Source organism: Anarhichas minor, unplaced genomic scaffold, assembly GCF_050575085.1.
Source record: "Anarhichas minor isolate MPS153535 unplaced genomic scaffold, ASM5057508v1 ptg000027l, whole genome shotgun sequence".
Taxonomy (NCBI): Eukaryota; Metazoa; Chordata; class Actinopteri; order Perciformes; family Anarhichadidae; genus Anarhichas; species Anarhichas minor.
Window position 1 is genome coordinate 16,744,550 of NW_027466473.1, and position 27,453 is coordinate 16,772,002.

The 27,453-nt window shown below is 41.5% G+C and overlaps 2 protein-coding genes across 7 annotated transcripts in view; one reads left to right on the forward strand and one right to left on the reverse strand.

Moving 5' to 3' along the window:
• Positions 1-13,162, reverse strand: part of LOC142959992 (rho GTPase-activating protein 26-like) — a 65,657-nt gene extending 52,495 nt beyond the window's left edge. Inside the window, exons 1-2 of one of the 3 annotated variants that reach the window (XM_076101525.1) lie at positions 12,783-13,160; positions 12,391-12,676 (exon numbers count right to left, since the gene is read on the reverse strand). In XM_076101525.1, coding sequence (XP_075957640.1) covers positions 12,391-12,544 — 154 coding nt within the window. In that variant the 5' untranslated portion in view covers positions 12,545-12,676; positions 12,783-13,160. Of the gene's footprint in view, positions 1-12,390 lie in introns of all 3 variants that reach the window. The other 2 variants (XM_076101524.1, XM_076101526.1) reach the window with 2 other exon arrangements.
• Positions 12,334-22,634, forward strand: LOC142959993 (putative fibroblast growth factor 1). 4 transcript variants are annotated; one of them, XM_076101528.1, is made up of 5 exons: positions 12,334-16,001; positions 17,585-17,688; positions 19,659-19,869; positions 20,430-20,533; positions 21,036-22,634. In XM_076101528.1, the coding sequence occupies exons 2-5, from the start codon at positions 17,587-17,589 to the stop codon at positions 21,219-21,221; spliced, it is 603 nt and encodes a 200-aa protein (XP_075957643.1). In that variant the 5' UTR covers positions 12,334-16,001; positions 17,585-17,586; the 3' UTR covers positions 21,222-22,634. The 4 variants fall into 4 exon arrangements, with proteins under 4 accessions (XP_075957643.1, XP_075957645.1, XP_075957646.1 ...); XM_076101530.1 differs by lacking the exons at positions 12,334-16,001; positions 17,585-17,688 and adding an exon at positions 17,721-18,157; XM_076101531.1 differs by lacking the exons at positions 12,334-16,001; positions 17,585-17,688 and adding an exon at positions 18,878-18,958.
• Positions 22,635-27,453: the final 4,819 nt, after the last annotated feature.

The following is a 27,453-nucleotide window of genomic DNA, read 5'->3' on the forward strand; positions in this document are numbered from 1 at the left end:
ACAGAGAAGCTAAAGGGGAATTTCACTCAACTTGGTGAAGAACGGACGAATCAATAGACACTTAAAACAACTTGAATAACTCCAATCAGCTGTAAATCAGACAAAGAGCCCAACATGTGATGGTCTGTTGACAGTTGATGGGAAACTGACTTTGTGGGAGCTGCAGCGCACAGCGAGACAAATTAGCTTTACATTATTGTGGTTTCGGTGTTTCAGTTGTGGGCCAGAAAATGTGCTTTCATCACCAGACGATCCTCTGCAGTTCCTGCGGTGAGCTTTTGATTTCCATTGGCCGTCTCTCGACGAGACATTGTGACTTCCATTCACTTGCATTGTCTTAATACGGCTTACTCCTTCTATTCTATTTATTTACATTCCGTCAGAGCCTTGCTTGGCTCGTGTCTTCATTTTCCTCTTCAAAAGGAAGCCACAACAAAACAACCCTCTTTTGGAAACATTCTGTAAGTTTATATGAGGGTCTAAATTTAGAGTGGAGAAGAATTTGCTTTGTTGAAACTCCCCATGTAATTCAAATTGTGTTTGTTTGTTACTTTTTGTTAGCGCATTTAACACCGTTAGCTGCGAGACGATGCAAATATGTTTTCAATATTCAATTCTGTCCCACATGCCAGCAGAATATATACTTCCATATCTTAGTGCAGGCAGCAACAAAGCCACAATAATTGCTGTACCACCTATGCGTAATGAGACACCACTTATTCAGATATCCGGTTGTGTTTGCCTGAATGCATAATGAACCAACAGCGCTGACATTCAGCTGTCCTCGACTAAAACCTGCAGGAAGTTTAACAATGAATATGTGACCTCACGGCAATTCGGGTTAAAATATAAGTGTATTATTAAAATGCCATACAAGGGATATGTTGAGATAGTCAAGATCAGTCAATTTTAATTCTGTAATTGTGAATTACAAACAATCGATACGGTATATGCATCCAAAACTCCCCAAAAATACCCTAAACCTCTTCAGACGTAGATAAAAAAAACTAGATATGTTTGCAGATTATATTATTTAATATAAAAGAAGATGGTTTTAACATTCACATTCACTTGTATTGAAATAACCCATCACTGTTAGGGATTGAATGGTAGGGAAGGATAGGAATTGTGACGTGCCTGACTTCCTGTATTGAAGTGGGCAGAGTTAACAGTGCGGGGAGTTATAATTAGAATTTACCCCAGATGTTCATTAATCACATCTTCAACATGCAGGTGAGACAACCTTGAACCCTGCAGAAGCAGAACCACACATCACCCCCCTGAAGTCTGGCCTTGAATGGAGCTTGTACTAAGAATCATCCCACCTGACCTCACCTACTCCCCATAACTCTTTTTCAGAATAGCGGCCTACCAAAAATAATCCTTGATCACTGACTGGCCCATGAAGTGGCCTTCCATAAATCCCCTTAAACAGAGAGGGAAGATATTTAAGTGTGAAAGCTTTTGAAAGAAGTGTTTGTACAAGATTCAATGTGACCTAAAAATGAGGTGCACTGCACTATCCCTGCATCACTTTGTCACTTCTATATTTTACAAATCACATCATGAAATTGACCTGACAGTTAAAACCTCTACACATATGAAATGGTGTAACTTTAAAACACAAAACAGGGCCCTACCCTCAACCACAAGCCACTAACGGTCTGTTTGCTATAACTTCCCACAGAGATGGACATAAATCCCTGCCCCCCAAACTCACTCCTCTCCCACCTACACCACCCTAACCCCTCTGCTCTCTAGCATTAATCTTGGCTTGTCCTCCTGAACCTGAGTCCCATCAGCGTCCCTGCAAGATGTGATCAGGACTAAAAAGGGGCAGAGTAGGAAGATCTGAAATATAGCTCTCAAATCCTGACGAAGACCAAAAAAATCCTAAATGAATAAATAAATAGAGATTCCCTCTCCCTCTAGGCCAAAGCCAGACCCAGACATCAGGCCGAGCCAACTAAATTATCCTCTACAATGACACCAGACGCATGAAAACTGAGGATAAAGCGAGCGCGCACACACACCTACCAGATAACCCCTACTAAGCCTGAGTTTTGGCTAGCTTTGCACCAGGACACCAGCCCCCAACACCACCCCTGCATGTGTGTGTGAGTGTGTGTACAGTAGGCACATCAAATGTGTGAGGGTGTGATAAAGAGCAAAGCATAAAAAGGAAGAGAGAGCCGTAACCTGGGGATTAAATATTCTTAGCGGGGGGGTTATTTTTGGAGCAGGATGGGAGCCGAACACAGAGACGCACACTGTTAAATACACACACACACACTTCCTCGCTCTCCATGCCAGTGGACTGTGGTTTGTTTGGGTTGGCTCTGGGCAGCAATGGACTCGAGTCTTCCCCTCAGCCCACCCCTGCACTCATATACACAGATACAGAGTGAGGTGAAAATGACACGTTTCTATGTTGTTATGACCTATCAACATCAATAAGGGGAAAATTGATTGGGGCAGATATATATTAAATCAGTTCATATATACATACATACATATATGAGATGGATGAAGTAGGAGTATAACCTAAGTAGAACTGTTACTTTAACTTAAGATGCAAAAGTTGGATCTAATCTAAAAGACAGAAATGTAGAAATCAAATATGCTAATTTAAACTAAATTCTGGCCCTGTTGTGCTTTATTGGCTAATCATTATTTGCAAATAATTCCACATGTCATGTTGCTGAGGCTCATGTATGAAACAATATATAAATATTATCTAGTGTATGTTTTATAGGGCGTTTGCGATTGCTTTAAGCAGTCAAATAAAGTTATGAAATACAACAATAAAGGGTTAATTAATGTAGGCGGGATCCACCTGTGGGTAGGTGAAAGGGCAGATTCCTCGATTGGCTCCGAGAGGCTGTTTACAAATGAGTCGTATTGCGATTGGATTAAACCCTCAGCAGGCTGGTCTGAGCTGGAGCTACTGTTTGACTGCAGAAACAACGTGGCTGCTTTCTTGCAGGGATAACGGCCGTCTGTCTGTTTGACAGGTCGCATTTATCAGATAGCTTCCTGCTGCTGGAAGTGGGCCTGATGAGAGTGGTGTGATGGAACCAAACGAGTAAACGTGATAAAACTAAAACAATGACAGGCTTGAAAAACTTCATGTGGCTTTATCACTGCAAGTGACCCTTCTTTTTATTCATGCCCGTCTTTCAAGACGACAGAATTACTGGTACCCAATAGACACCTTTCCCCTGTAGCTAAATAATAAATGGGCTAAGCTCATCTGTACCTTAGTTTGCACAACCACGTGTCGAGTTGGGTCCACTTCACTGCCATGAAACCCAGGACCTGACACTTGAAACTGTGCCTCTTTCACTGGCTTTGCACCACCTTTTATCTGCATAGAGTCAGTTAACAATGCTGCATCTGAGCAGCTGAACCGTGCCATCTCTTTCACCATAAAACTTGCTCACTTGCTCAGACTGCTGACTCTCCACTACACCAGCACAGCAATAGGCCTCAGCTCGGGTCACTGCATTGTGTTCAATAATTCAGGGCATCTGCTCCTTTTTGAGACCATTTTGTATTCATCTTGACGGCACAGACAGTATATTACCATAACAATTCTATTTATTTATGGTTTATTTGTTAGGGGCGGATACAATATACATAAACAAAGTGAAAACGGCTATTCGATGCTATTATTATACTATTTATAGTGGATGTTAATTTGCAACACCCGTCCCCAGAAGGGCTTTTTTAAAACTAGCAGATTCGAACAGTGAGGTAAAAAGAAGGTTCGACAGACTACAGGGAGAGCACATATCAAAAATATTATGAAAAACAATAAGAAACAGAAAATGTGCGATCACACATGGAAATAAACTTTTCAATATGTGTGTCTCAGAATCAGAAACGCTACGAACAACAGTCAACTTCACTGCTGGTAGTTTTGTGAATCACATCAACACACTAGCGTACTGCGTTTGCTTCGGGCCGATGCCCGCTATGATTACTTCGCCACAGTTGGGGTTTGCTTATGTCTCGTTGTTCACATGTTTTCTGACCAAGGCAGCCCACAAGAAACTGACTTTATTTCACAGTTTGTGCGTTGGTAAGACACGCCAGATATTGAAAAAGTTTCATAATTCCCCTTTAATACAACTTCACTCATCCGCTACATTAACATTCAGTCCGGGTCCTCAAGCACTTATCCTATTTTAATAACGCGAAGCAGAGATGCATCAGGAAGAGAAACAGGATGAGAGCGGCTGGAGGAAAGAAGAAGGCTAACAGGCATTTCCATGTCACATTGACAAAAGGATATGAGGAGGGACACAAGGATGAGAAAAAGAAGGGCAATGAGGATGAGGTCAAAATGTGGAAATGTGTGTGTGTGTGTGTGTGTGTGAGGAAAGGGAAGGGAAGAGCAAGAGGAAGAGGAGGAGAAGGGGAAAGGAGAATCATTGTTTTGGAAGGTCAACGTTCTCCTTCAGTGCCAGTCTGGCCGAACACAATGAGAGCCTGAAAGACTCTCTGCTGGGGATGTAAAATCATAATGTGTAACGCATCTTTTAACTATCGCGGGCAAATAAGTGGCGTGAAGTAAATAAAAGTTAAATATTTCTCTCTGAATTGTAGTGGGGTAGAAGAATGACATGAAAGTAAGATCCAAGTACCTGAAAATGATACTTAAGTGCGGTACTTAATGATAGTACTTGAATAAATGAAACCAGCATAATGTCAAGTGCCCACATGTGTTTCCCCCATCATGCCCACAAGAAAGTGAGCTTTCAGAACACTGAAACCCTGGAGCTCGACATCAAATCTGAGTCACTTCTTAAACCCGACAAAGAGGGCTTGTCCTCTGCTGCATGAGAGACGGTATCGTCCCTCCTGGACAAAAAACAACCTGCGCTCTAACCTCCGGACTCACCGTGGCCTGGATAGGAACACCACGCCGGCCTCCGACTTGTAACGCTGGCTCTTCTCCCTTTAAGACCTTTGATGTGGGAGGGAAATAGCTATTTTATCAACAACATGTGTCAGCATGTGTGGCTACATGTGCGAGAGTATGCGTGTGTGCGTGTGGGTGCCTTTGTGTATTTCTGCCTGATTTAAGCCGCACCTGTCAGGCTAAAATCCCCTCCTGTAAGTGTTCCTGGTAACGCTTTTGGGCAGCATTTTCTTTAGTAGTCTAAGGTTTCTAATGGAGCAACTCGGAGCCATACCTCGACTCCACCGCGGGCTGAGAGTTTCTAGTTCATCATCACACACACACATCTTGAATTTGGGACTGACAGCTCAACACTGCAGGCTAAAAGGAGTTAATGATAACCTTTAGCTGAAAGTTCATATAAATCTCACTCTGACATTTGTTCCCCTACAGGATAGAAGAAAGAACCTGCATTTCATTCCCATGGTATTTAATAATTAACCTTAGCCAGGAGCTTTTTGTTTGGGAAAGCTGGACATTATTACATTAAAACATGCCTCATAAAATTCAGCAGATCTTGTGACACTTTATGGTTAGCAGCACTATCCAGCTGGCAGGTGTGACACTGAAAATGAGGCTCATTGCCACTAAAGTTAACCAATGAGAAAGCCTTTGATTATAGTTCAGATCTACAGACACGACACTCACTCCAGCACATGGATGTACTCAGACACACACAGGCAGTCAAATTAAAACACATCTCAAAACGTTTCCTGAAGCTATATTTCATTCAAATGAGTTCAGACTTGTAGCCAATAAGCCAGCTTCTTTTTCATGTTTATTGGCTGCATTAGGTGCAGATCAAGCGTAAAATCCTGCCTCTTGAACAAGACTCTCTGTGTCTAAGTTGTCATTCATTTTTAAGTGGCTGAAACTTGAAATTAAAGCTCCGTCATGCCAGGGTGGGGGCCTCCGGCTGCGGTTGAAACAGCTCTATTTAAACAATTTGTGATTATCACCTCCTGCAATAAAAGCCGTTTTTTAAGCAGCTGGGAAACGCACAGCTGTCTCTTTTATGACCGCACAGCAGCGATCAGGTGTGCAGAGAAGTTAAAGAGCATTCTTCAGAGTTCACTTTCCGTGGTGCTTTATGATCTTAAGAGTACAGTAATGTGGTCGAATTCATGCGCAGCCAGCAAAACTGTGCTTGTCCCCAAGCGTCAAATTTACCGTTTGAGTAATATTTTTCTAAGACCAATCACATTTTGATATTTTTCTGGTTTTACAAAACCATTTCCCTGTGTTGTAGTCGCCAAGACCACCTACACCAAGTCAAGACCAAGACCAGAGTGTATGGAGACCAAGTCAAGACCAAGACCAGAGTGTATGGAGACCAAGTCAAGACCAAGACCAGAGTGTATGGAGACCAAGTCAAGACCAAGACCAGAGTGTATGGAGACCAAGTCAAGACCAAGACTGCGTGTGTCAGAGGAGCATTTCCACCACTGGAAGATGATGTGGCACTTGTGCTGAAGCGTAAGAGATTCAAATGTAAAAGTACTGGTATTTATGCGTGACTCACACTTCCTCCTTTACAGTTTCATGTACTCTTGAATGTTGAATTATAATGAATTCATTGCTGTAGGGTATTAATAACGCCATGGTGCCATGAGAAGACTAACTTTTATTTTGCAGTTCCTCTTTCAGTTCCTCTGATGACCGGTTTTTTCTAGCTAACCCAGTAAATCTCTAAAATGTATTTTTGTATATCTGTTTCAATTATTTTTGCACAGAAACAATTTGAAGACACAGAGTTAACCTGTGGGCAAAGGGTTGCATGTGTGAACATTAACACCTCTGAACCGCTGCAACAGCAACACCTGCCTCGAAAAGAAGGAACTATGTAATCTGCATGCATGAATCTTTGGGGCTTATAGCGAAGGCGGCATACCAGCAAAATAAGTCCCATATTGTCACGAGAGAAATACGGCCGTGCATCTAGCAGCTGAGCTAAGTATCATCGCCGGGCTGTGTAACGAAATAAGCCCTCAAGCTAAAATATTTACCAGCTTCAGTCCGGGGCCAATGCTCCACATCAAAGATTCAGCTAATGAGATGAAGCGGCACACTGGCTGGCGATCTACTCCTGTTGTCATTGTTATGAGCTATGCAAGTGTTTAGATGTATAATCGGCCACACATGCCATTTCTGCAACAAATCGGTTTTCTTAGAAGTGCATGTTAAATTCACTTTCAAGACCCGATTCTTTTTAGATTTTTAACGAGCTTATTAATTATAGATGTACCGGGCGAATAGCTGTTCCCAATGAATGCCACCAGTCGTGCAAGAGCAAAAGACCGTCGCAAAACCCGTGCACGAGGAGATGCAGTGTGTGGCTGCAAATGTCAATTCTGAATGTGGGTGTTGGTGATATTTATGAAATAAATATATCTAATTTTGATCTAGTATGACGTTAAAGGTCAGTGACTGTGTGTGTGTGTGTGTGTGTGTGTGTGTGTGTGTGTGTGTGTGTGTGTGTGTGTGTGTGTGTGTGTGTGTGTGTGTCAGACACTCTGCCCTGAAAAAAAGCGAGGCAACAATGGCAGCAGAGCTGGGCTGAGTCGTGCCCCAATTTCTTTCTCCTCCACGCTACGTCACAGCTGGAGGAAGACCCCCCCAACCCCCACTGTGCTGCACTGCAGTGGCAACATGCGCGCGCACACACACACACACACACATCTTCTCAGGAGCAGAAATGTACTGGTATAATGGGAAACGCACATGTTGTATGTGCAGATCCAGAATATTAATAACCGTAGACAATGTGCAGCCTGCATACAAACACACACACACACCCTCCTCTCCGTTCCTATGTGACGTCTGCAGAGGAATGCCTTCAGCCAGTGACACCCCGCCTCGCTTTTCTCTCCTCGCTTCTCTCCTCCTCCATCCCCATCCCCATCCCCTCCTCTTCTTCTTCTTCTTCTCAACCTAGATCGCTGAGCTCCTCTTTAGGCGAGTAGAAAATAAGGCCATGTGGTTTTTTTTAAACACCATTGTGAAAGACCACAACACCCCCACCTCCTCTTTTTCTCTTTCTTTTGCCCCGTGGCACAGACTCTTCCTTTGCGCTGGACCTTTTTAAACAGAGGGTTCCCTCCCTCCATCAGCCATAGGAGAATTAGTTATGGTGTGGTGTGCATTTGAGTGTGTGTGTGTGTGTGTGTGTGTGTGTGTGTGTGTGTGTGAGACCCTCATCCATCAGCACAGTTGACAGTTGAGCCACTGAGTGACTGCTATTACCCTTCTTATGACTCACCAGCAGCTAAGTAGGTGGCTGCAGTAAAAACAGACAGCAGGTAAAGAGAGAAGAAGATTGAAAGAGATATGGATTGCAACAGTGCACGTGGTCCGTTGCAGGGAACTCCTTCTGTGGGACGTTTACAAACCCGCTCTCACAGCCAGCGGCCTGTTTGTGAGGTTACTATAGGGGCAGTTAAGGGCCTGGAAACAAAGCCATTATCAAGACGGGGCTAATGGGCTCATGGGTGGAGGGCTGTTTTAACCACTAACAGACCGCACACGACCAGAGCATGCCAGCCTTTGATAGATTGTGTTTTCAAGGTGATGTTCTGGTTTGAGATGGTACAATTCAAAAACATTTTGACAAATGATTTGTTATAGCACACATTTGTTTCTTGGGTCATCCACCGTTTACTTCTTTGTCACTGCACACTGTGTCTGTCCTCACGTTAACCCTCCGACAATTAGCATCATCGCATCAGCTTGTTGAAGGTCAGGTGACACACACACACACACACACACACACACACACACACACACACAGTAGACACAAAGAGGTCACTAGACTACAGGACAGAATGATATGTCACACTTTTACTGTAACACGTGTATGCGTGTGTGCACAACCGTGCCTGACAATTTGATTATTACGCGTCTTAATCCAGGAAGCAGTGCAGTCAGTGCAGCGGACGATGACCTCATTGTGACAAAACTAGTCCATGACAGCTGAGCCCTGGCTGGGACTCAAAGCCAGTAACAGGCATTGGATACGTATAGTTACAGGTTGTGGCATTGTTTGAGTGAGTGCAACACAAAACGGATCTGGTTGGCCATTCTTTCTGCAACATTACATAGTGAAGATGGTGACATTTAGTATAGAAAAAGAATGGATGCATCAAAACACAGGTCAAGAGTGACACTCGCACACCTCACAACGTACTCTCCTGAGCCAGGTGACAGGAAGTTGAAAAACAACTCCCACTGCTCTTTACACTTTGAGCTGAAAACATGGCGGCATCATGTGTCTGGGTCACATGAAGTGTCTAAACGCGGTGTCTCGTTTCCCCTCACACAGCACCACAGAATGCCAAGCTGCCAATTAGGGTTTGTTTGGATGATTAAGTTGTGTCATGTCAGAGGTGGAGCAGAGAACCAAACATTTCTACAGGCTCGGTAATAACAAGCTAGATCTGCCCTTAAATGACATCTGGCGAACACACACACACACACACACACACACACACACACACACACACACACATCTGTGTATATACGTTTGTGTTTCTGTGTGTGTGCATATGCATCTGCCATCCTAGTTTGTAAGAAAAGTACTTATTCAGAGGAGACTTTGTGGTTTTTAAAGTCTATACTGAAGGCTTCACATTAAGCTAACGCAGGCTGGACATAAATTCTACCTTCATGAAGGTTATAATGTAGAGAGGTTCAACTTCATGGTCATTTTGGACTCTGCAGTTTGTGTTGACCTGTAATGAGTTATAAAGGTGTTCCTATTATTTTGTCCACCGCATCCATATCATTGAGTGTACGCTAAATGTGTTAATACACTATATGTATGCAATTGTATATTGATATACAACATTACACAGTATATTCAACCATTTTAAAATACTGTGGGAATGTTTGTTGTTTTTGGCAAAAAATAAATAAATCTAAATTTACAATTGAACAACTAACGAGTAAACATACCTCATCACATTGATACAAAACCTGTGTAACAGTATTTCTATAAAGCAGTTTGTTTACAACCAATAACATTAAGAGAATTGGTACGAACTGTATACTGACTACAGTCATATTCATATTGTCTCACCATAAGTAACAATAATGTCAGGAAGTAAAGTGACATTTTTTTATCAACCTGACAAAATTACATTCTTGTGGAAAGAAAAGGCAACACTGTAACTTTCTTTACATTCTAATAGAATGTAAAGAAGCTACAGTGTCTAGAATGATTCTGTTGAAGTTATTCCTTTTTACATGTTTTAGACGAGTCACTAATCACTTTAAAATAGTGATTATAGCTGATTTAACTTACAGACATGAGATTGATCTTCTCATGTCACTCTCTTTATACAATGATATAAATTCATCCCCGTTTTTATTGATATCTTACGAAAAAGTTACTCCTCATTTTTCGTGCGTTTTTCCTGCAAAAGTCCAGCAACATGAGCCTGTTTTCGCTTGTTACATGCATACTGTCTTTTCAAAATAAACTTCCATCTTCACAGGAAACAACTAAGGTTTAGGCCAGGCATGTCCAAAGTCCGGTCACACATGAATGCTTACATTTGGTTACATTGTTATTTGCTGTCATTGAAAATAAAATGATTAAATAACAATGTATGTATAGGCTACTTGTATTGTTTAAAATAATGTCAGCAGGACTGTTGGCCCTTCGGCATTTTCACATTATCAAATCTGGCCCTCTTTGAAAAAAGTTTGGACACCCCTGATCTAGATCATCATTACACTGTACTGGAAAACCCCAGAGAAGGAAGCGACGCAATAACGGGCTTTCATTAAATCCACAGTAGCACTAGTTTCAGTCCTGAGCAGCATGTTGTAAATGTTTCACTTTCTCCTTCTGTGGTACCGTGCATGTAGTCGATACAACAGAACACGTGTGAAAGCTGTCAGGAGACTCGGTTGTCTCTTCCTCCAGCAGCAATTGGTAACTAATGTAACATTAGGGGGGCTTCCCAGTACAGTCACACAGCCTCTCAGAGCCTCAGGAGGAGCAGAGGAGCTGAGCTGAAAAGATGCAGCAGAGGAGCTTTACAGCTGCACGGTGGACTTCAAAGTGCTGTTAGAAAAAGACCTTTCGCAACGGATTCATCCGGGCAACAACGCTGCGTAGTGCAGGTATAAAAAAAAAGATTAACTTGGAAAATCTGCTGACTTGCTCTTTTGTCCGGCAGCAGCCTGGCTGCAATGGTCAACCAGGCCATGCTGAATGATTTCTAGAGCTCACCTATGGACAAAAGCAGAATTGTCTTCATAGTCACACGTCAGCTGACAGAGCTTTGTGGTGAGCACTGAGGTGGTTCGTACAGCTGATCACACAGGGGTGGAAAGTTCAGGGGAACCGGTAGGACTCATCTTTATATGAGCAGTGTGAATGATACTCTCTATACCTGCAGTATCAGGAGCGTGCATGTGCAGCTTTGCAACATGCAAACTGTTTAACACATAAGAGTAGAAACAGTAGTGAAAAGACTGAAGAGTATTTGGATAACGACACCGAAAACAAGGGGTGAACCGGTATGGGAGCATAGCAATGTACTGCTGTGGGTGTGGGACAGAAGCTAAATGTAAAAAAAAAAATCAGTATCAGTTTAAGTTACTATATTTAGAATATGTTCAACGCTCTACCTATCGATGGAGAACTGAAGCCGTTATCAATGCTCTCCTCCAAAAGGGAAAAGACTACATTGACAAAAACGGTTTCTCCAGACCATCACCATTTATATGTACTTACTTCAGAGAAATAAGTTTCACAAATGTAAAACTTGTTGCTAAAAAGATTTAGTTCTGCACTCCACAACCCTAACTCCTGAACAGACTGGTATCTAGTGTTACTGTACTTAAAAATACCCATTAGGATTGTAATGCTTGAACCTAACCTTCCATTATTTAGCGTCTCAGCCCATAACCCTGGCACCCACCTGTCCAGGTTTCCATTTACACCATCGGTTAACTAAAAGAAGCAAACCTGGAGTCACCTCCTCGTGTCAAAGCTATTTCAAAGGAGGGACGTTCTGGTAGTTAAGCCCCTCATCAACATGAAACAACATCAAACCATGTACCCCAGTATCAGTGTGAGTAGAACATGCACTACCCCCTCCATCCCTCCCTCTAAATGCCCTGTAATGTAAGCTGGAGGGAACAAATGTGCCGACAGCTTCAGGGATCACTCAAACTCACCCGCCTCGCCTCTTAACTTCTGAAATGTGCTTTATCAGTAACACACACACACACACACACACAGAGAGAGAGAGAGGAAGCTTTGCATTCTGTGCCAATGTAATTGAGATAAGACTTCCAGAGTAGTCTCCTACACCTGAAGGCATCTCAAAGCCTTCTGTCACACACACACACACACACACACACACACACACACACACACACACACACACACACACCTTTCCATATCCACTTACTTTTTAAAGCCTGGATCAGCGCCTTGCCGTCTTTGATCAGCTCCTTGATGAACTTGTTGGTCTTGTCCAGCTCCAGCTCGTGGGACTTGAGTCTCTCCCTGAACTGCGGGCTGCCCAGGTAGCAGTCGCTGAACTCCAGAGCAGGTAGTCCCATCTTCTTCTTCTTCTACACAACCTGGACGACCCGGCAAAACGCTCCGAACAGGAGGAGGAGGAGGAGGAGGAACAAGAGGAGGAGGAGGAGGAGGGTAGAGACCCTGAGCTACTACTGCTGGGGCTACTGCTGCTGCAAATGATGGAAAATCCAATCACAACATGTAAACAACGGGGCGGAGATGTGTCCGACAGCAATGGCTGGCTACATAACCTTGATTTTCTTTAAAAGCAAATACTCAAGTTGACACAAGCAGGAGCCCTGCTATGTCTTTCAGGATGGCAGCAGCAGCAGCAGCAGCAGTCCGACACGGCATTCAATTAAAATGAAATAAAAAGTCACAGCAGAGTTCGTGTTTGGTTGGAGGGAAGAAAAGAAAAAAAAAAAACACTTGCTCAGGTAAACCGGTGCTGCAGTCTTCTCGACCAACTCATGGTGGACCAGACAGAGTCAACCCGGGGCGAGGAGGGAGGGGAGGCGGCGAAAAAAAAAACAAAAGTAGCCTCGTTAGTGTGGTGTCTTCCCTGGGCGGTTTTAAATGCACTGCTCTCCTCACACGGCCCCGCTCAGCTCAGCGCTGCAGACCGTAGTCAACCTACCCGGACGCGGATAATCCCCTGATAGACGTCTCTCTCGGCCAATGTAATGGCCGGATTTTAGAGTTTGGCGTGCGGCGAGCTACTCGAGAACAGAGACAAAGAAATTTTAAAAAAGCGAAGAGGCTTCACTCTGATCGTGTTTCTAGAAACGTTGTTCCTGGAAAGAGTTTGGGGCTGCTGCATCCTTCAAAGTTTGCGTTTACAATTAATCCTCCACCTGTTCCTCCAAATGAGAAATGAAGCTTAACCTTCTTCAGCTAAAATTGCTACAGTTACAATGCAAAAGTGCAAATGTGGCTTAATGTCATTAGTTTGTGGTATTTGGTCCTAAAAGATTGGGCAGCGTTTAGACCTGAAGATGGTGCTGGATGAAAAGTTAAGAGATCAACAAAGTCATTAGAATTCATCCTCTAGGAAACTTGATAAAATGTTTTTCTAATGGCACTAGAGGTAAAGAAAGAGGGATTCATCCTCTGGGCACCATGAATTTTCTGCACACGGATATTCTAAAGATATGCAGGTTGTGCAGAAGTGATGGACTGACCGACAGACCAACACTGGTCAAATCTGACTGTTCTATCATATGGCATGTTGCAATTATGTGGTATGCATAATAGACCACTAGGCCACCGGGGGGTCAAATTGAATCAAGGAAACATCGGACAAATCTTTCACAGCTCTCATTCTCCCAGAATCTAAATGGTGCACAAGTCTGGTGCATTCGGGTAATCCTTATCAATTTGTAAATACTAGAAATAATATTACGAAGTGTTTGCATTCAGGTAGTCACCTATCACTGATGAGCCAAACCACGACAATAATCAGGACCCTATATCGGCTTTTACAACCCTTTCCCTTTAGCAGAGAGAGTAATAACCTATAATGTCAATTCCAAATAAATACTTTAGATAAATACAAGCAGATCACACATTTGTGCAGATTTGTCTGCAATCTGGGTTGAGTGGGAGTTGAATAATCAAGGAAGTTAATATGCCCAGTTTAAGAATTTAGTATAATTTCATAATTTATGTAAAATAATAGTTTAACATTTGGAAATTTGGGATTTCAAAACGGGGATTCCCGTCAGTAGCAGCGCAGTTAAAAAGGTATAGAAGCAGAGGGCATGCAGTGCTGTCTTCCCAAGCATACACGATCTGTGCATGCTGCGGGCCGGGAGCCTGGCTGGTGGGAGGAGACGCTGATGTCATTGCAGCCGGAGCGGGGAATTTCTGTGCAGCGTTTCGGACTCGGATTAAAGCTGGCTCCGCTCTCTGGGGCCCTCTCTAGGCGCAACACTTCACTGCAGCAGCTTTTTTCTTATCGCGTCAACTTTTATTAACTTCTTTCTCTATAAACTTATCATGGTTATTATTTGTCTTATTAAAAAAATACTATTTTGACTAGTGATGAGAGAAGAAAGCCCATTCACTTATGTTTTTTCTACCCTTTACTTGCTTTACACTAGCTTACATTTAAAATGACACAATTCGATTTTTTTTTTTACATTACATGCATGTTATTTATGCAAAGTTTGTGTTTGTGGTTACTGTTTTAAAAAAACAGCTCATATTTAGGCACGCTATACTTCCTCTGGCAAAGCACAGCGTCTGGTCGCCTGCTCATTCCTCCATCTGTCACAGTGTGGTGTACAGAGACAGACATTTACAGGAAGTCATGGCCTGTTGTTGTTTGTGTGTGAAGTCTAAGATGCTGGAGGCTAGCTCAAGAACCAGAAACAACCAGTTTATAGTTGGGTCATGGAAAGAGAAATATTACATCAACTATCATTGTTAAAAAGTGATAGTTGGTCTTACAAAATCACTGATAACATTGCTAAAATATAACATTATGAAGCACTTCAAAGAATAGCATCCTAAATTAAATTAAAATAAAAGTTGCATTGTGTTATCATTCATCTGAAACAGAACACAGGATGCTTGAAAACTTAACTTGTTGTAACTTGTGTACAAACATCCCTTTTTTCATGAGAATCATGAAATTGGTGTTACCTCAAAAGAACATGTCAAATTCCTGGTCAGCATCCCACACTCTAGTAGTCCTTCTGTGAGCTCATATTAAGAAATCATTTCCATTCACATTAGAATCACTGAATGTATTTGAAGGCCATGGCTTTAATCAACATCACTGCTAAGATGATTGATGGCCGTCAAGATGCTGTTAATTACATTTTACTTGTCCCTCTCTAATTTCATCCGCTGCATCAACCTCTCCTTCAGAAAGCTTCCTGTTTAGAGATCAGTAACATAATTAACAACAGCTAAAAATATGTATCCATATTTCCATTTCCTCTTTCGAAACACGAAGCAAATGACAGCTGACAGGTCGGGTTCGTCAGCCCTTAACAACTCCAATAATGTCTTTAAGTTTCATCTTAGGTCAATGTTACAAGAAATCTTTCACATTTTCAAACAATCTCACGTTTACTGTAGCAAGATATATTCTGTCTGTTCCAGAGCACTTTGTAAGGTATTTATCCATCATTATATGAAATGGGGAGGAAAAAAATATGCCTGCATTTTCCATCGTTTTGCTTGGAGTTCAGACCGACACATCGAGGAAACCTCAGGATCTAGAATCTAAAATATAGATCTGCAGCCTTAAATCAACTGTGCTGGTGGGTCTGCTGTGGTTCAAGCGGTTCCCTTTTATTCTGACAAGGTATCCATGACACTAATCGCTCTCCTCTTCATAGTCTTGTTTCATTTTTTTTCTAAAGTTCTCCATCACCTCCAGCCAGTATTTCCTTACTTTATCTCCCCTTTTCTTCCCACAGGAGGACAGCGATGCCAGACACGGCCACTTGTGTCATTTTCTCAGCCAGAAGTGCTTCCTCTCTGGTGAGTCAGAGGATGTCCTTCTGCCAAAAGCATAAAGACGGCCAGAGTCCGTTGGCGGTGGTAAAAAACAGGACACTGGTACTGTCTAGAGATCTAAATTTTATATGACTTTTTATGACTTTTTCTGAAATACTATACTAAGACTTTGTTTGTCAATACTATATATACACTATACTATGGATTTTTTGACAAACATTTCTATGACTTTCTTGTAAATTTGTTTTACATACTACAGTATTCATTTTTTGTGACTTTTTTTTCGACATACTATACTAATTTGTTCCCGTTATGCTGTTCAGAGTCCTCTGCGGACAGCAGGGAGCTGACTCTATTGAGGGAAGTTGCGCTGACTTGCATCATCACTCGTTCAAGCTCAGTTAGAATGAGTATTCGGAAAAGCTATCATGATGTGTAAAATAGAATCTACGCGTATTTTTTTGGAAGAAACTTGAATAAATACAATTGTTTCAGGGAGATGTTTTCACATCAATATTAAATAGGTATTAGAAGAAATAATGAGCTTGGAAGGAAGGAATAATGAGCTAATGCATTATCTATGATTTCTTTATGACTTCCTATATGACATTTTTCATGACTTCTTATGACATACTATACAACGATATTTTAATGATATATTATGACTTTGTTATGGCATAGTACACTGTGACTAATTGAGCTGGGTAGACCTCACATGTGAGCTTTCTTTATCGTACAAATACTCACCAAACAGAAATTATTATCAGTTAGATGAATCGGCTGCAATCATTGAAGCTGCTATATCAACATTTCAATAATAACAATGGATCGATGTGTGTGTGAAAGGGCTCACTTATATGCCACAGAGAGTTAGCACAGCGCTGCAGTTCCCCTCAGCTCTGATGAAACATGACCAGAATGTAAAGAACAGTGATTATCTGTGTGCTTGTGTATACAGCATACTCTAAATGTGTTTTTCACCTTAATAGTGAGGGTATGTCTCACAGCTCTCTAACAAAGAACAACAGACCCTCTTCACATATTGTGCAAATGGAAATATAGCCAATTAAAGTGCCACTTTGTTTCACACTTTACTCAGTTGTTACGATAGTTTGTGGTAAGGTTTCATGTTGTGTGGTATGATAACAGGTAGCCAAACTGATTCTTTTTACGGTGACAGTTGACCTATTCTGCCATCTCCTGGTTCATAGAGGTAAAGCAGCTATTTCAAAAAGGCCTCCGAAGCTCAGTGCTGAACAGGCTCGCTCACTTTTTCGCAGTGTAGTCACTCTTTTTTTCCTTCTCATTCTCTACGTAGTCTTGCGTCTCTTACAACTAGAAAATATGTTAAAGCTCCCGTTTGCTCACTTCTTTTGGGGCCCCAGTTACAAAACTGGAATCCGAGTGCCAGAGTGACACCTTAAAAAAAACAAAAAAAACAACATAGAAAACTGATTTTGCCTTTTGTTTATGGAGTATTTAATCAAAAATCGAACACAATCTTCCCCTACCGTATCACGAATCTTAAGAATGTACCCGCATTAATGCTGTCTTATTTATTGTCAAATGTATTTTTATTTTAAGTTGGACATATTTGAACTTTCCAGGAATGCAATGCAACTCCAGTAATCCTGAAATGTGTCCTAACTATCCTTTGAGCTGTCACCACTGGGCTGAGAATCTAAGCAGAGACCGGCCTCCGACAGCAGAGGTACTGGCATTATGTAAGATTAATTGTGGAAACTGAAGTCATCGTCTTTGTGTCTTTTATAAATGTTTATATTGTGTCTCCAGGAGGACACCACTATAAGAATGTATCAGTGCTCAGTCAGACAGGCAGCCCTGCTCATTTCCAGGCTCTGGCTGGATCCCATGGCCTGGACACTTGCGTCACTCGGTATCAGTCTCTCTCTATTCTAGTGCGGTAATTTTAGTCCTGACGTTGGCCTGTTAAAATGAGATCCTCTGACGTTGTCAGAAGGGTGGTGAGGTGAGGAGGGGGGTAGGGATAGGGTACAAATACAGACATACACACTTACAACCTCTCTAAAGTCCAGCCACCTCCCCAGAGAAAAGAAGAGGAACGCTTGGGACGGTTTCACTCAAACTTCAATAAAAAAAGAGGACAAGTGGAGGACATGCTGGCTCATCGGGAGCACTGTCACATGACTTTCTCACAGGTAGGTGCATGACTCACGAGATCAGAGGAGCCTTGTTCTTTGTGTGGGAATCTGGTTGGCTAGAAATCACATCTGCTGATTCACTAATAGCAGATCTTTGATGACAGGAAGGCAAGTTGATACTCATTGGGTTTTAGGTTTGTTTGTGCATGTTAAGTATGGCAGCCAAGCCGGGCACCGTTCAAAATCCATCATGACTTTTAATGACACATCCTTAAGTCAATAAAGTTTTTTTAGTATCTACCCCCAACCTAAACATACAGACACATTCGATTAATCCTCCCACGCGTCCGCATTCTGAATCGGTCACCGGTTGGCCTTTTGACGTCAATCCCACCAGCAGCTCTGTCCGAAGGTCCCTGTGGACACAAACTAACCTCCCGTAACATAACATTCTTCTTCAGGTCCTGTACTTAGGAAAAACCATCTGGGAGTGGGAAGGCCTTGCATACCTCTTGTGGCTTTGCACTGCTGTGTCTTTCGCTTTCCTTCTCCCTCTCTCATTCCCCCCCTCCCTCTGTTTCTTATGTCTGTCCAAGACGTTCCAGATGTGGGCTATAGCCCGGCTCTATTCCTCTGGCTACAAATGATAACATCGACCAGAGTTGTACAGTACCAGTGCCCGCTGGGTCCTTCACTGCCTCCCTACCACTTTCTCATTTGACAAGACAGACTTTATGACAGCCACTGCTGCTCTGGGATCTCTACTCTTCAAGATGTAGAGATTACACTGACAATTTGGCTTTGAAATGGGCCTGATTGTTTTCTGGATAAGCTTTTGAGGAAGCAGACAGTCCAAGGGTAAGACAGACAGAGCTGGCTGGATTCTTGTTCCTCTAGCGGAAAGATTTAAAGTGCTTGGCAGCTGGAGATTTGTTTGACTGTTAAATGTAGTCTGCTGAAGCCAGCTGAATGCAGGGTGCTAATACAAAAGGAGGGTCTGCCTCAAACAGTGTGAGGAAAATGGCTCTTGTGTTTCACTTGTGGATTACGACGTTATGTTGCATATCTTTGATAGACTATTGCTGGCACTTGCCACATTTCCAGCAGGGAGTAACACCATTCCTGCAATTTTTCTCTGCCCTTCGCTGTGTCCAGGTGTTGTTTATTTCGTTGTCTGGCCTTGCACTGATTTCAGGTGAAAGTTACATCACTGCCATCTGTAAATGATTTTCACGAAGAAAGAACCTAAGTGATGCTCAGTCAGAAAACAAGTCTGATCATGTGGCGGCTTCGCCTGGCCTCCATCCAGATCTGATTCCCTGGCTGGTTTCATCACTTCAGTAAAAAAAAAAAAAAAAAGAGTTCCTTAAAAGGTTGCCAGAGAGAAACAGACACACAGTGAGAGGGAGAACGTGGTTGAGGGAGGCCGGTGGAGGCGAGCGTTTCCTGTAATTATATCATGAAGGCGGCGTTGTCCTCTTCCTGTTTCCTCTTGTGTCTCAGACACAGTACAGGTGACATGAACAGTGAACACGATGGATCTCCTCTGTCGTTGCAGACACAGGGACATCACTCTGCTTCGTCCAAGCCTCAAACGCTCTGTAGGATGTCTGAGGGAGACGTCACAGTGCTGCCATTTGGGTCTCTGGACCTGTCCAGGCAGGAGCACCGGACACTGACCAGACTGTACAGCCAGAACGGAGGATATCACTTGAGGATTTTACCAGATGGAACTGTGAGTGGTGGCAGGCAGGAAAACGACCCCTATGGTGAGGAAGGAATCTTTTTTTTGTTGGCACGCGATTGGTTGTTGTATCTCTGAATCAGCAGTAGACTAGAGAGAATCTGTTGGCCACAACTTTATAGAAAATATTAAAATGAAGCTGAGCAGATTCTGTACATGTAACTCATTACTATTTTGTCCTTTCACACTTATTTGAAACTTTTAACTTAACTGATGAATAAAAGTCATCATCAAAATAATGATAAACAAAAGAGAAGAGGTCAACTTGTTTCGGTTTGAAGTTATCTCGACAACCTGATAACTGGACCTGAACGAACTGTTAACGGCCTCTTGAGCGAGGTATTTAATCGCAGCACTTCTGGTAAAGCTGCTCAGGTCTGTAAACAGAAGTGCCAAACACATGAACCCTGTGTACACATTCAGACGTCAGGGCCTCCACTCACTGAAATATGCTAAACAAATATTTATTTTAGGAGAAAAATGGCAGCTATACTCTGTCTAAATAATTTTATCTTCCACTTTGGGCTCGGAAAAGGCAACAAAAAAAAGAGTTATGGTGAACAATGTCATAATTTTGTGTTGCAGACATCCTGAGGCTGAAGGCTGTGAGTGTAGGAGTGGTGGTCATCAAGGGCGAGATGACAGGAAGGTACCTGGCTATGAACAAAAATGGACGCCTCTACGGATCAGTGAGTGTTTGAACAAAATGACTGCCGCTATGGAGTAAACCTGATTTTAAATAGAAACATTAAATAGTATCTAATAGTATGGGGAGCCATTTCATTGGGGCTACTTTTGTCAAATCACATAACACTTGTGAACTTCTCCGTGTTTAAATTCAATAATTCCTACTGTTTTGTAATAGTGTAGGTTATTTTCCACAACTGCAGAACACTGGAAAAGGTGTGCCAAAGGGTGACCAGATGTAAAGTTTGAATCATTGTGAGCAATAATTTGTCATTGGGACTATAAAACAACAGAAGAGTTACATAAAACAGATTTATCTTGTAGATTCCTGTCTCTATTATTCAGCAGTTTAAACTGTTAATTCCCTCTACACTATTCTGTTGCTGTGTGTGGTTATGCACACAACCTTTAAAATTACTTTACAGGGAGAACTAGAAGACTTGCAATAAAACCAACTTTCCTCAGCTCTTCACTTTTCTCCCCTCTTTCATGTTCTTGCCACAGCAAACACTGAATGATGAGTGTTACTTCCTGGAGAAGTATGAAGAAAACCACCACAACACATATTGCTCCCAGAAGTACAACTGGTATGTTGGGCTGAAGAGGAACGGCCAACCCAAAGCGGGACCAGACACCCACCAGGGTCAGAAGGCCATCTTTTTTCTGCCAAGGCCTGCGGGCAACATGTAAAACAAGACGGTACCAGGAACCGTGGACGCGTTCACTGAAGTCTTGTTACGCTGGGAAAAGTATCCCATTTAAAAGGTCACTTAAAATCCGCACAACAGTGCGGTGAAGCCTGAGGCAAAGACATGACGCTGTTTTTACAGTTAGTTCGAGCTCCATTTCAATCTTAATAAAACCTTTGTTCATTCCTTATGTTTATGCAGGGGAAATGTGATTCCAGCTCATGTAAGCAGGCGATGATAATGTGATCATCACAGGGATATGAGCTAATACACCGAATACTTTCTGCCTATAAGCACATATACACCCTCTCACTCCAGACAGAAAATGTGTGCGGTATCAGTGCATGTCAGCCTTGATAAATGGGTGTTCACTTTGAAAGCTAGTACGAAATACCACTGCTGGAAGACAGCAACGGGCCGCTTTTACACAGAAATAGTTTTACAATTGGTCACGTCTGGCACAAAGGAAACCAACAAGGCAGTAAACATAAAAGAGCCGACCATCTGGTATTGAAATCCAACTCAAACTTCACAGTGAAGGGAATGATAGAGTTAATTTAAGTATTTCAGTGCCTTGCCTGATGGTGCGTCTGGACGGATGTTTGTATGACTGAATATCTAATTAGTAACTATTTTTAATCTTAAGTATGTTTGATGCCCGTCTTAATTAAAAGGTAATTTTATGAAAGTAGACATACCTGTAAAAACACACAAACAAAACATGAAAACAGACTAAACTTTGAAACTGTTGAAAAACAGCACCCATGTTTATGATCGGGTTCACCAAGACAGCAGTGAAGCATTTGTATGATTATATTATCATATAGTTATTATGTGCCTGGGTGAGCTGACAGTCTCACAGGAAGATGTGACAACTTGTTTCAGTAATCAGTGAGGTTATTATTGAGTTGTAAGTTGATGAAAGGATGGAACCAAAGAAGAATTTAACATCTTGGTGACACCAAATGCGCGAGTGTGGATTGTTTGAGGTAGAGACGGACGATATAATATTGCACATTCTGTCCTGGACCACGTTAAGTTTCCCTTTACTAAGCACAACGGCTCAGCTTCCCAGCCCAACACTTTTTTCTGTAAACATATTTCTCTTATAGTTGAAACACATGTTACTGTAACATTATACTAGGTTATATTACGATTGTGAATATTTATTTGTAAAGTTTTATTGCTGATACAATTCTGTTTTGCTGAACGTTGTCGTGGACATTTGCAAAATAATAATTTATACATACATAATAAATGAAGAAAGTGGTAATATGATCACCTTTTATGTAAGTAATACATATTGTATTAAGTGTTCTTAAATGTATGAAATAAAGTCCGCATTATTATCAAAAAAAACCATAAATAGTATGTTTGATTTTCTGTAACAATGAGTGTTGTTCTAAAACGTAACCGTGTGAATAAAAGTTGATCAGAATCCGTTTATTGCCAACGTATGTTGCACATACAAGGAATTTGTCATACACATCTCTAAAGGAACATGTTATGTCCAGCGTCCGATACATGTGCTTCTAATGAGCTTGCTGTATGTGTCTGTTAACATCTGTAGTTTTTAATGAAAAATACTCCCACAGGTGTTTACCAGACACATTCCTCCTCACCACAAACATTAGAACTGACAAAGATCGGCCACAAGATGGAAGCATTGCTTTAGTTTCAGTGGTGTTCTCGCTCAGGCTGGCGGCGAGGCCTTCAAACGTTTATTATCGTGACACACATGGGTCTCGCTGAATCCCAGTAAAAATAAATCACAAGTTAAAAAAGGTAAATCTAAGAAACCACAGAGTTGCTACCAATAGCAAGTGTTTATCCAGCTGTACTGTGTTATGGCAGTTAACGGAGTACATTGTTTCAGCAAAACCTCCATTAATAAATATAGAAAATGTTTTGTAAATGAAAATATCCCAAAAATGAATTGCCAAGACATTATTTTAGAAGGGGAGAAAATCATCATGTGAAGTTAATCTTTCAGAATAAACTTAATCTCAATTTTGATCCCTGAATTTTTAAGCATGATTTCTTTTTTTTCTTTTTATAATTTTTTATTGAAAGACAAGAGACAATATTAGACAATACATAGACATAACAACAAGAGGATGACAAGAACAGTGGGATAAAAGCTAGCAAACATCATACAGTCAGTGTGTGTGTGTGTGTGTGTGTGTGCGTGTGCGTGTGTGTGTGTGTGTGTGTGTGTGAGAATGTCCTTGAGCCTTTTGAGATGGAAGGAAAAAAATTCTAATAATAATAATAAAAAAACAAACCAAAAAAAAAGGTAAGTATGTGTGCATATGGATGTTCATGTATGCATGTACGTGGGTTTCAATTGGTTGTCAGGCAAGAAAAACAACAAAACAAAAATCAACAATAGTAATAAATACAAAAGATATATATATATACTATACAAATTTTAATATTAATAGGATGGGTGGTGTCACGTTTGCAGAAACATAGTGAGGGATGACCAGGTGGAGTGGTGTTCTGTTGTATTGTATATGATGGACGAGGTTAGATTTTCCATTGAAATATACTCTATCATTAAGTTTCTCCAGTGTGTGATGTGTGTGTTATTCCTTGATTTCCAGTTCATGAGGATAGTTTTCTTGGCGATAGTTAGGGCCACGAGGAGTAATTTGCGATTTGTTTTACTCAGATGTATTGTTGAGATGTCTCCTAGTAGGCACAGTGAAGGGGATAATGGGACGAGGCAGCCCAGGAAGACAGACAGTGACTCAGTTGTTTCTTTCCAAAAGTGATTAACTGGTGTGCAGTGCCAGGTGGCGTGAACAAAGCTATCCGGGCTGTTTTGAGTGCAATGTGGACAGATATCTGTAAGCATGATTTCTACAATAAACCTGTTTTTTAATTGAACAAAACTTTAAACGAACAATTACAGTGTCTTAACACAGCAGCCGTGCTGAGTAAAATATAGTATTACATTAACAAAATTGTAATTTACATCAGATCAAAGAAACCAGACCAAGAATCTAACTACGTAACGATTCTTACACAATTTAGGAATTACTTCAGCATTTACAAAATACTGATGTAATCTTAAAGACTCATTCTTTCAAGATTTCAGTCAAGTTAATGTATCTAATGTCCTTTGAGAAAAAAACTTGCTGCTTCCCAGCTAAAATGATTGTATGAAGTTGTGACGGATGATACCAGTCCAACGCTGAGAAAGACCTCCATTCACCCCCATCAAGTATTTAACCACATTTTTGGAAGCAATTGCATTCTTCATCTAATCCACACTTAATGCGCAACGGCTGAAACAGAACATTGCCTGAAACGCTGTTACAGAGGCCACTGCGCCAGGAAAATGATCCTGGAGGAAACGCTGGAATTTAGTTTAAGATGTTTGAGAGGACTGGAGCTGATTCATGGCTCCGACAAGTTCCTTATTATTGTGGGATTTAAACCGAGTTGGCAGGGAACATTACTTTAACATTTTAAATTGAGCAATAGTTCTACATTTTCCAGTTTAAAAAATGACTTTCTAATGATCCATTGTGAATGTCAGATCAGAGCTGGATTATCCTCCTTTCTGTCACATCGTTAGTTTTTCTGATAAAAGTTTATTGACTTCTCCGCTGAAGATCTAAATTTGACTTTTTCAGATGTCGGTGAAGTATGAGCACCACGTGACTACTTGACCTGCAACTATTACAGTATGACTATTTTGTATATTTTGTCTATCGTGTCTATGTAATTTCTGAGGAAAATATATAACCTTTTACTCCATTATGTTTATTTGGCAGCTACAGTTAAATATGTAAAATACTGTGTAATCCAATGATAATTTACTGTGCTAACACAAAGTGAGGGGCCATTCTGCATAATGACTACTTTTTCTTTTGATACCTTTTCGTATGTGTTTGGATAATTTGTCTTTACTGCACTCAGGTGTTTAAATGTAGGACTTGTAAGTAATTTTACAGTGTAGTATTGATACTTATACTTACATTGGATAAAAGGTCTTAGAAGATTTTCCCACAACTGGCCTAAACAGCTTTTAATACCATTATCTTACTATATTTTCATCTTTCCTCTCTTCAATGGTTACAAACCAACAATTGTAACCCATTGGAAGAAAGAGAAAAGTAAAGCAACCAATGAGAACCTGTTTTCATCCTTGGCTTTGCACCTTAATTTGTCAGTGAATTACGTATGTATTGAATATGTCTTATTTCACTATTGCACAAAAGAAGTTCCTCATAGAAAATAAAGTATTTTGAATCGAAGAACGAAAAGAGAAATCTCTCTTCTTCAAAAGTATTTGTTCTGCAATAAAACAAACAAAAAGAGGTCTGTCTTAGTCGAGAACACTGACCGGACACATGGCTGTTGGTGGACAAATTATTATTATTACGCAACCTCTGACCGCTCATTTACAGGACAGTCTCTCTCCTTCTTTCCACCAAGCTATACAGTGAAGCAGCACACACACACACACACACACACACACACACACACACACACACACACACACACACAAACCTGGTTGGCCATTGGCCTGCAGGGCTGTGCAGGGCAGGAAGGGAATCATTCACTGTAAACTGAACAAGGACTGGCTTCCTCTGGGAGTCCCCTAGCCTGACAGCAGCCAAGATCCCTGCAACACAAACCACTCTAGCAAACACACGCACACACACACACACACACACACACACACACACACACACACACACACATACACACACACATACACACACATACACACACACACACATACACACACACTCACAGCGTACACACTCTGGATCTGGGACACATTCTCTCATCTGTTACTCCTCTCTCTTTCCTCAATTTCGTCTTTCTTTACGCTCCCTTCCTGCCCGTCTCTCAATTTCCAGCCTCCTTTAACCTCCGTCTCTGTCTTATTGCTTTCTCCTCATCATTTTCTCCCACCACCTGTATATAGACATATATACAGTATCACCCATTTCTCTAACCTATTTTATTTCCATTTCTCCATTTCTTTTTTCTTCTTCAAAAGGACCGAAATAGAAGCAAGTTATCCTTTAACTTTATTGTGTTACCCTCGATATTTTTCAATACAAATGTATTTGTATAGGATCTGATATTTATATACTTTTGATATGTCAAATGAATTAAATCAAATCCTCTCATCTGAGAAGTTTTCTAACTTGGAGTCTTCAAAAGACTCCTATACTTCCTAAAGATTTAGAAAATCCAGTAGTCTCCATTATCTTTCCCAACAAACAATGCTTTAGGATATACAGTGCAATGCTTCTTTAAAGCATACCAAGGCATTTCCAACAGGAGATCCACAAGGCAAAATCTTACCAAAATCTGAACCATTTATTTAGATTTAAAAAAGTCCCTGAACCCCTGTGGTTGCTCTGCTCTGTCCCTCTGCCTTCCTCCTTTGCTCTCATCCTGTTCTGGTGGCTTCATCATGAAAACAGAGGTGCTTTGTCAACGTTACACATGCTATTCCCTTCACCTTTCTCCTTCACACAAGCAACCACTCACACTCACACACACACACACACACACACATACACTTACAAACACACAAACATCGACAGGAAAGGAAACAGGGGATGCATATCCGTCAGCTGATCCAACTGGAAATGCTGACACTGGTCTCCCCATCTGCATACTGCTCTCCGAGACAAGAGGGGAGGACGGGAGAGAGAGGGGGAGAAAATACAGGGACAGAGAAAGCGAGAGGCAGCATTTTGACAAGCCAGAGAATTGCCCGGATGCTTGTGGTTGGCCCTACAGCAACTGTTTTCCTGATAGACGATTTGTGCTGGATAGACACATTTTGCGGGGGCTCCAAACATGCAGCTTTCCCCCCAGAGTGGGAGCGAATGGCATTTGTACCAATAGGCCCTTTAGGATTTAGCCACAGAACACTAGCAAAGGGAAACCGACACAGTTGTTCCTGTGATGAAGAAGAAGAGGAGCTATTTCTGTAAAAAAAAGAGAGTCCTGAGGGATTCCTACGTGTCTCTTTGACCTTCTTCACATGGCACTCATTTGGGTTGCCTCTCTGCTATTTCACGGTGGCGTATGATCGGCGTGCAAGCATGTAAGACGAGAGCCGCTGCCCTGTTTTGGCGAAACAAAGCAAAACAAACCAATTAGCCAAAAGCAACTGAGCGCTTGTTCAGTGCAGCTTTGGGTATCTAATGTGCTTAGGGGTTGAGTTCATCAAAGCTGCCACATCAGATGCT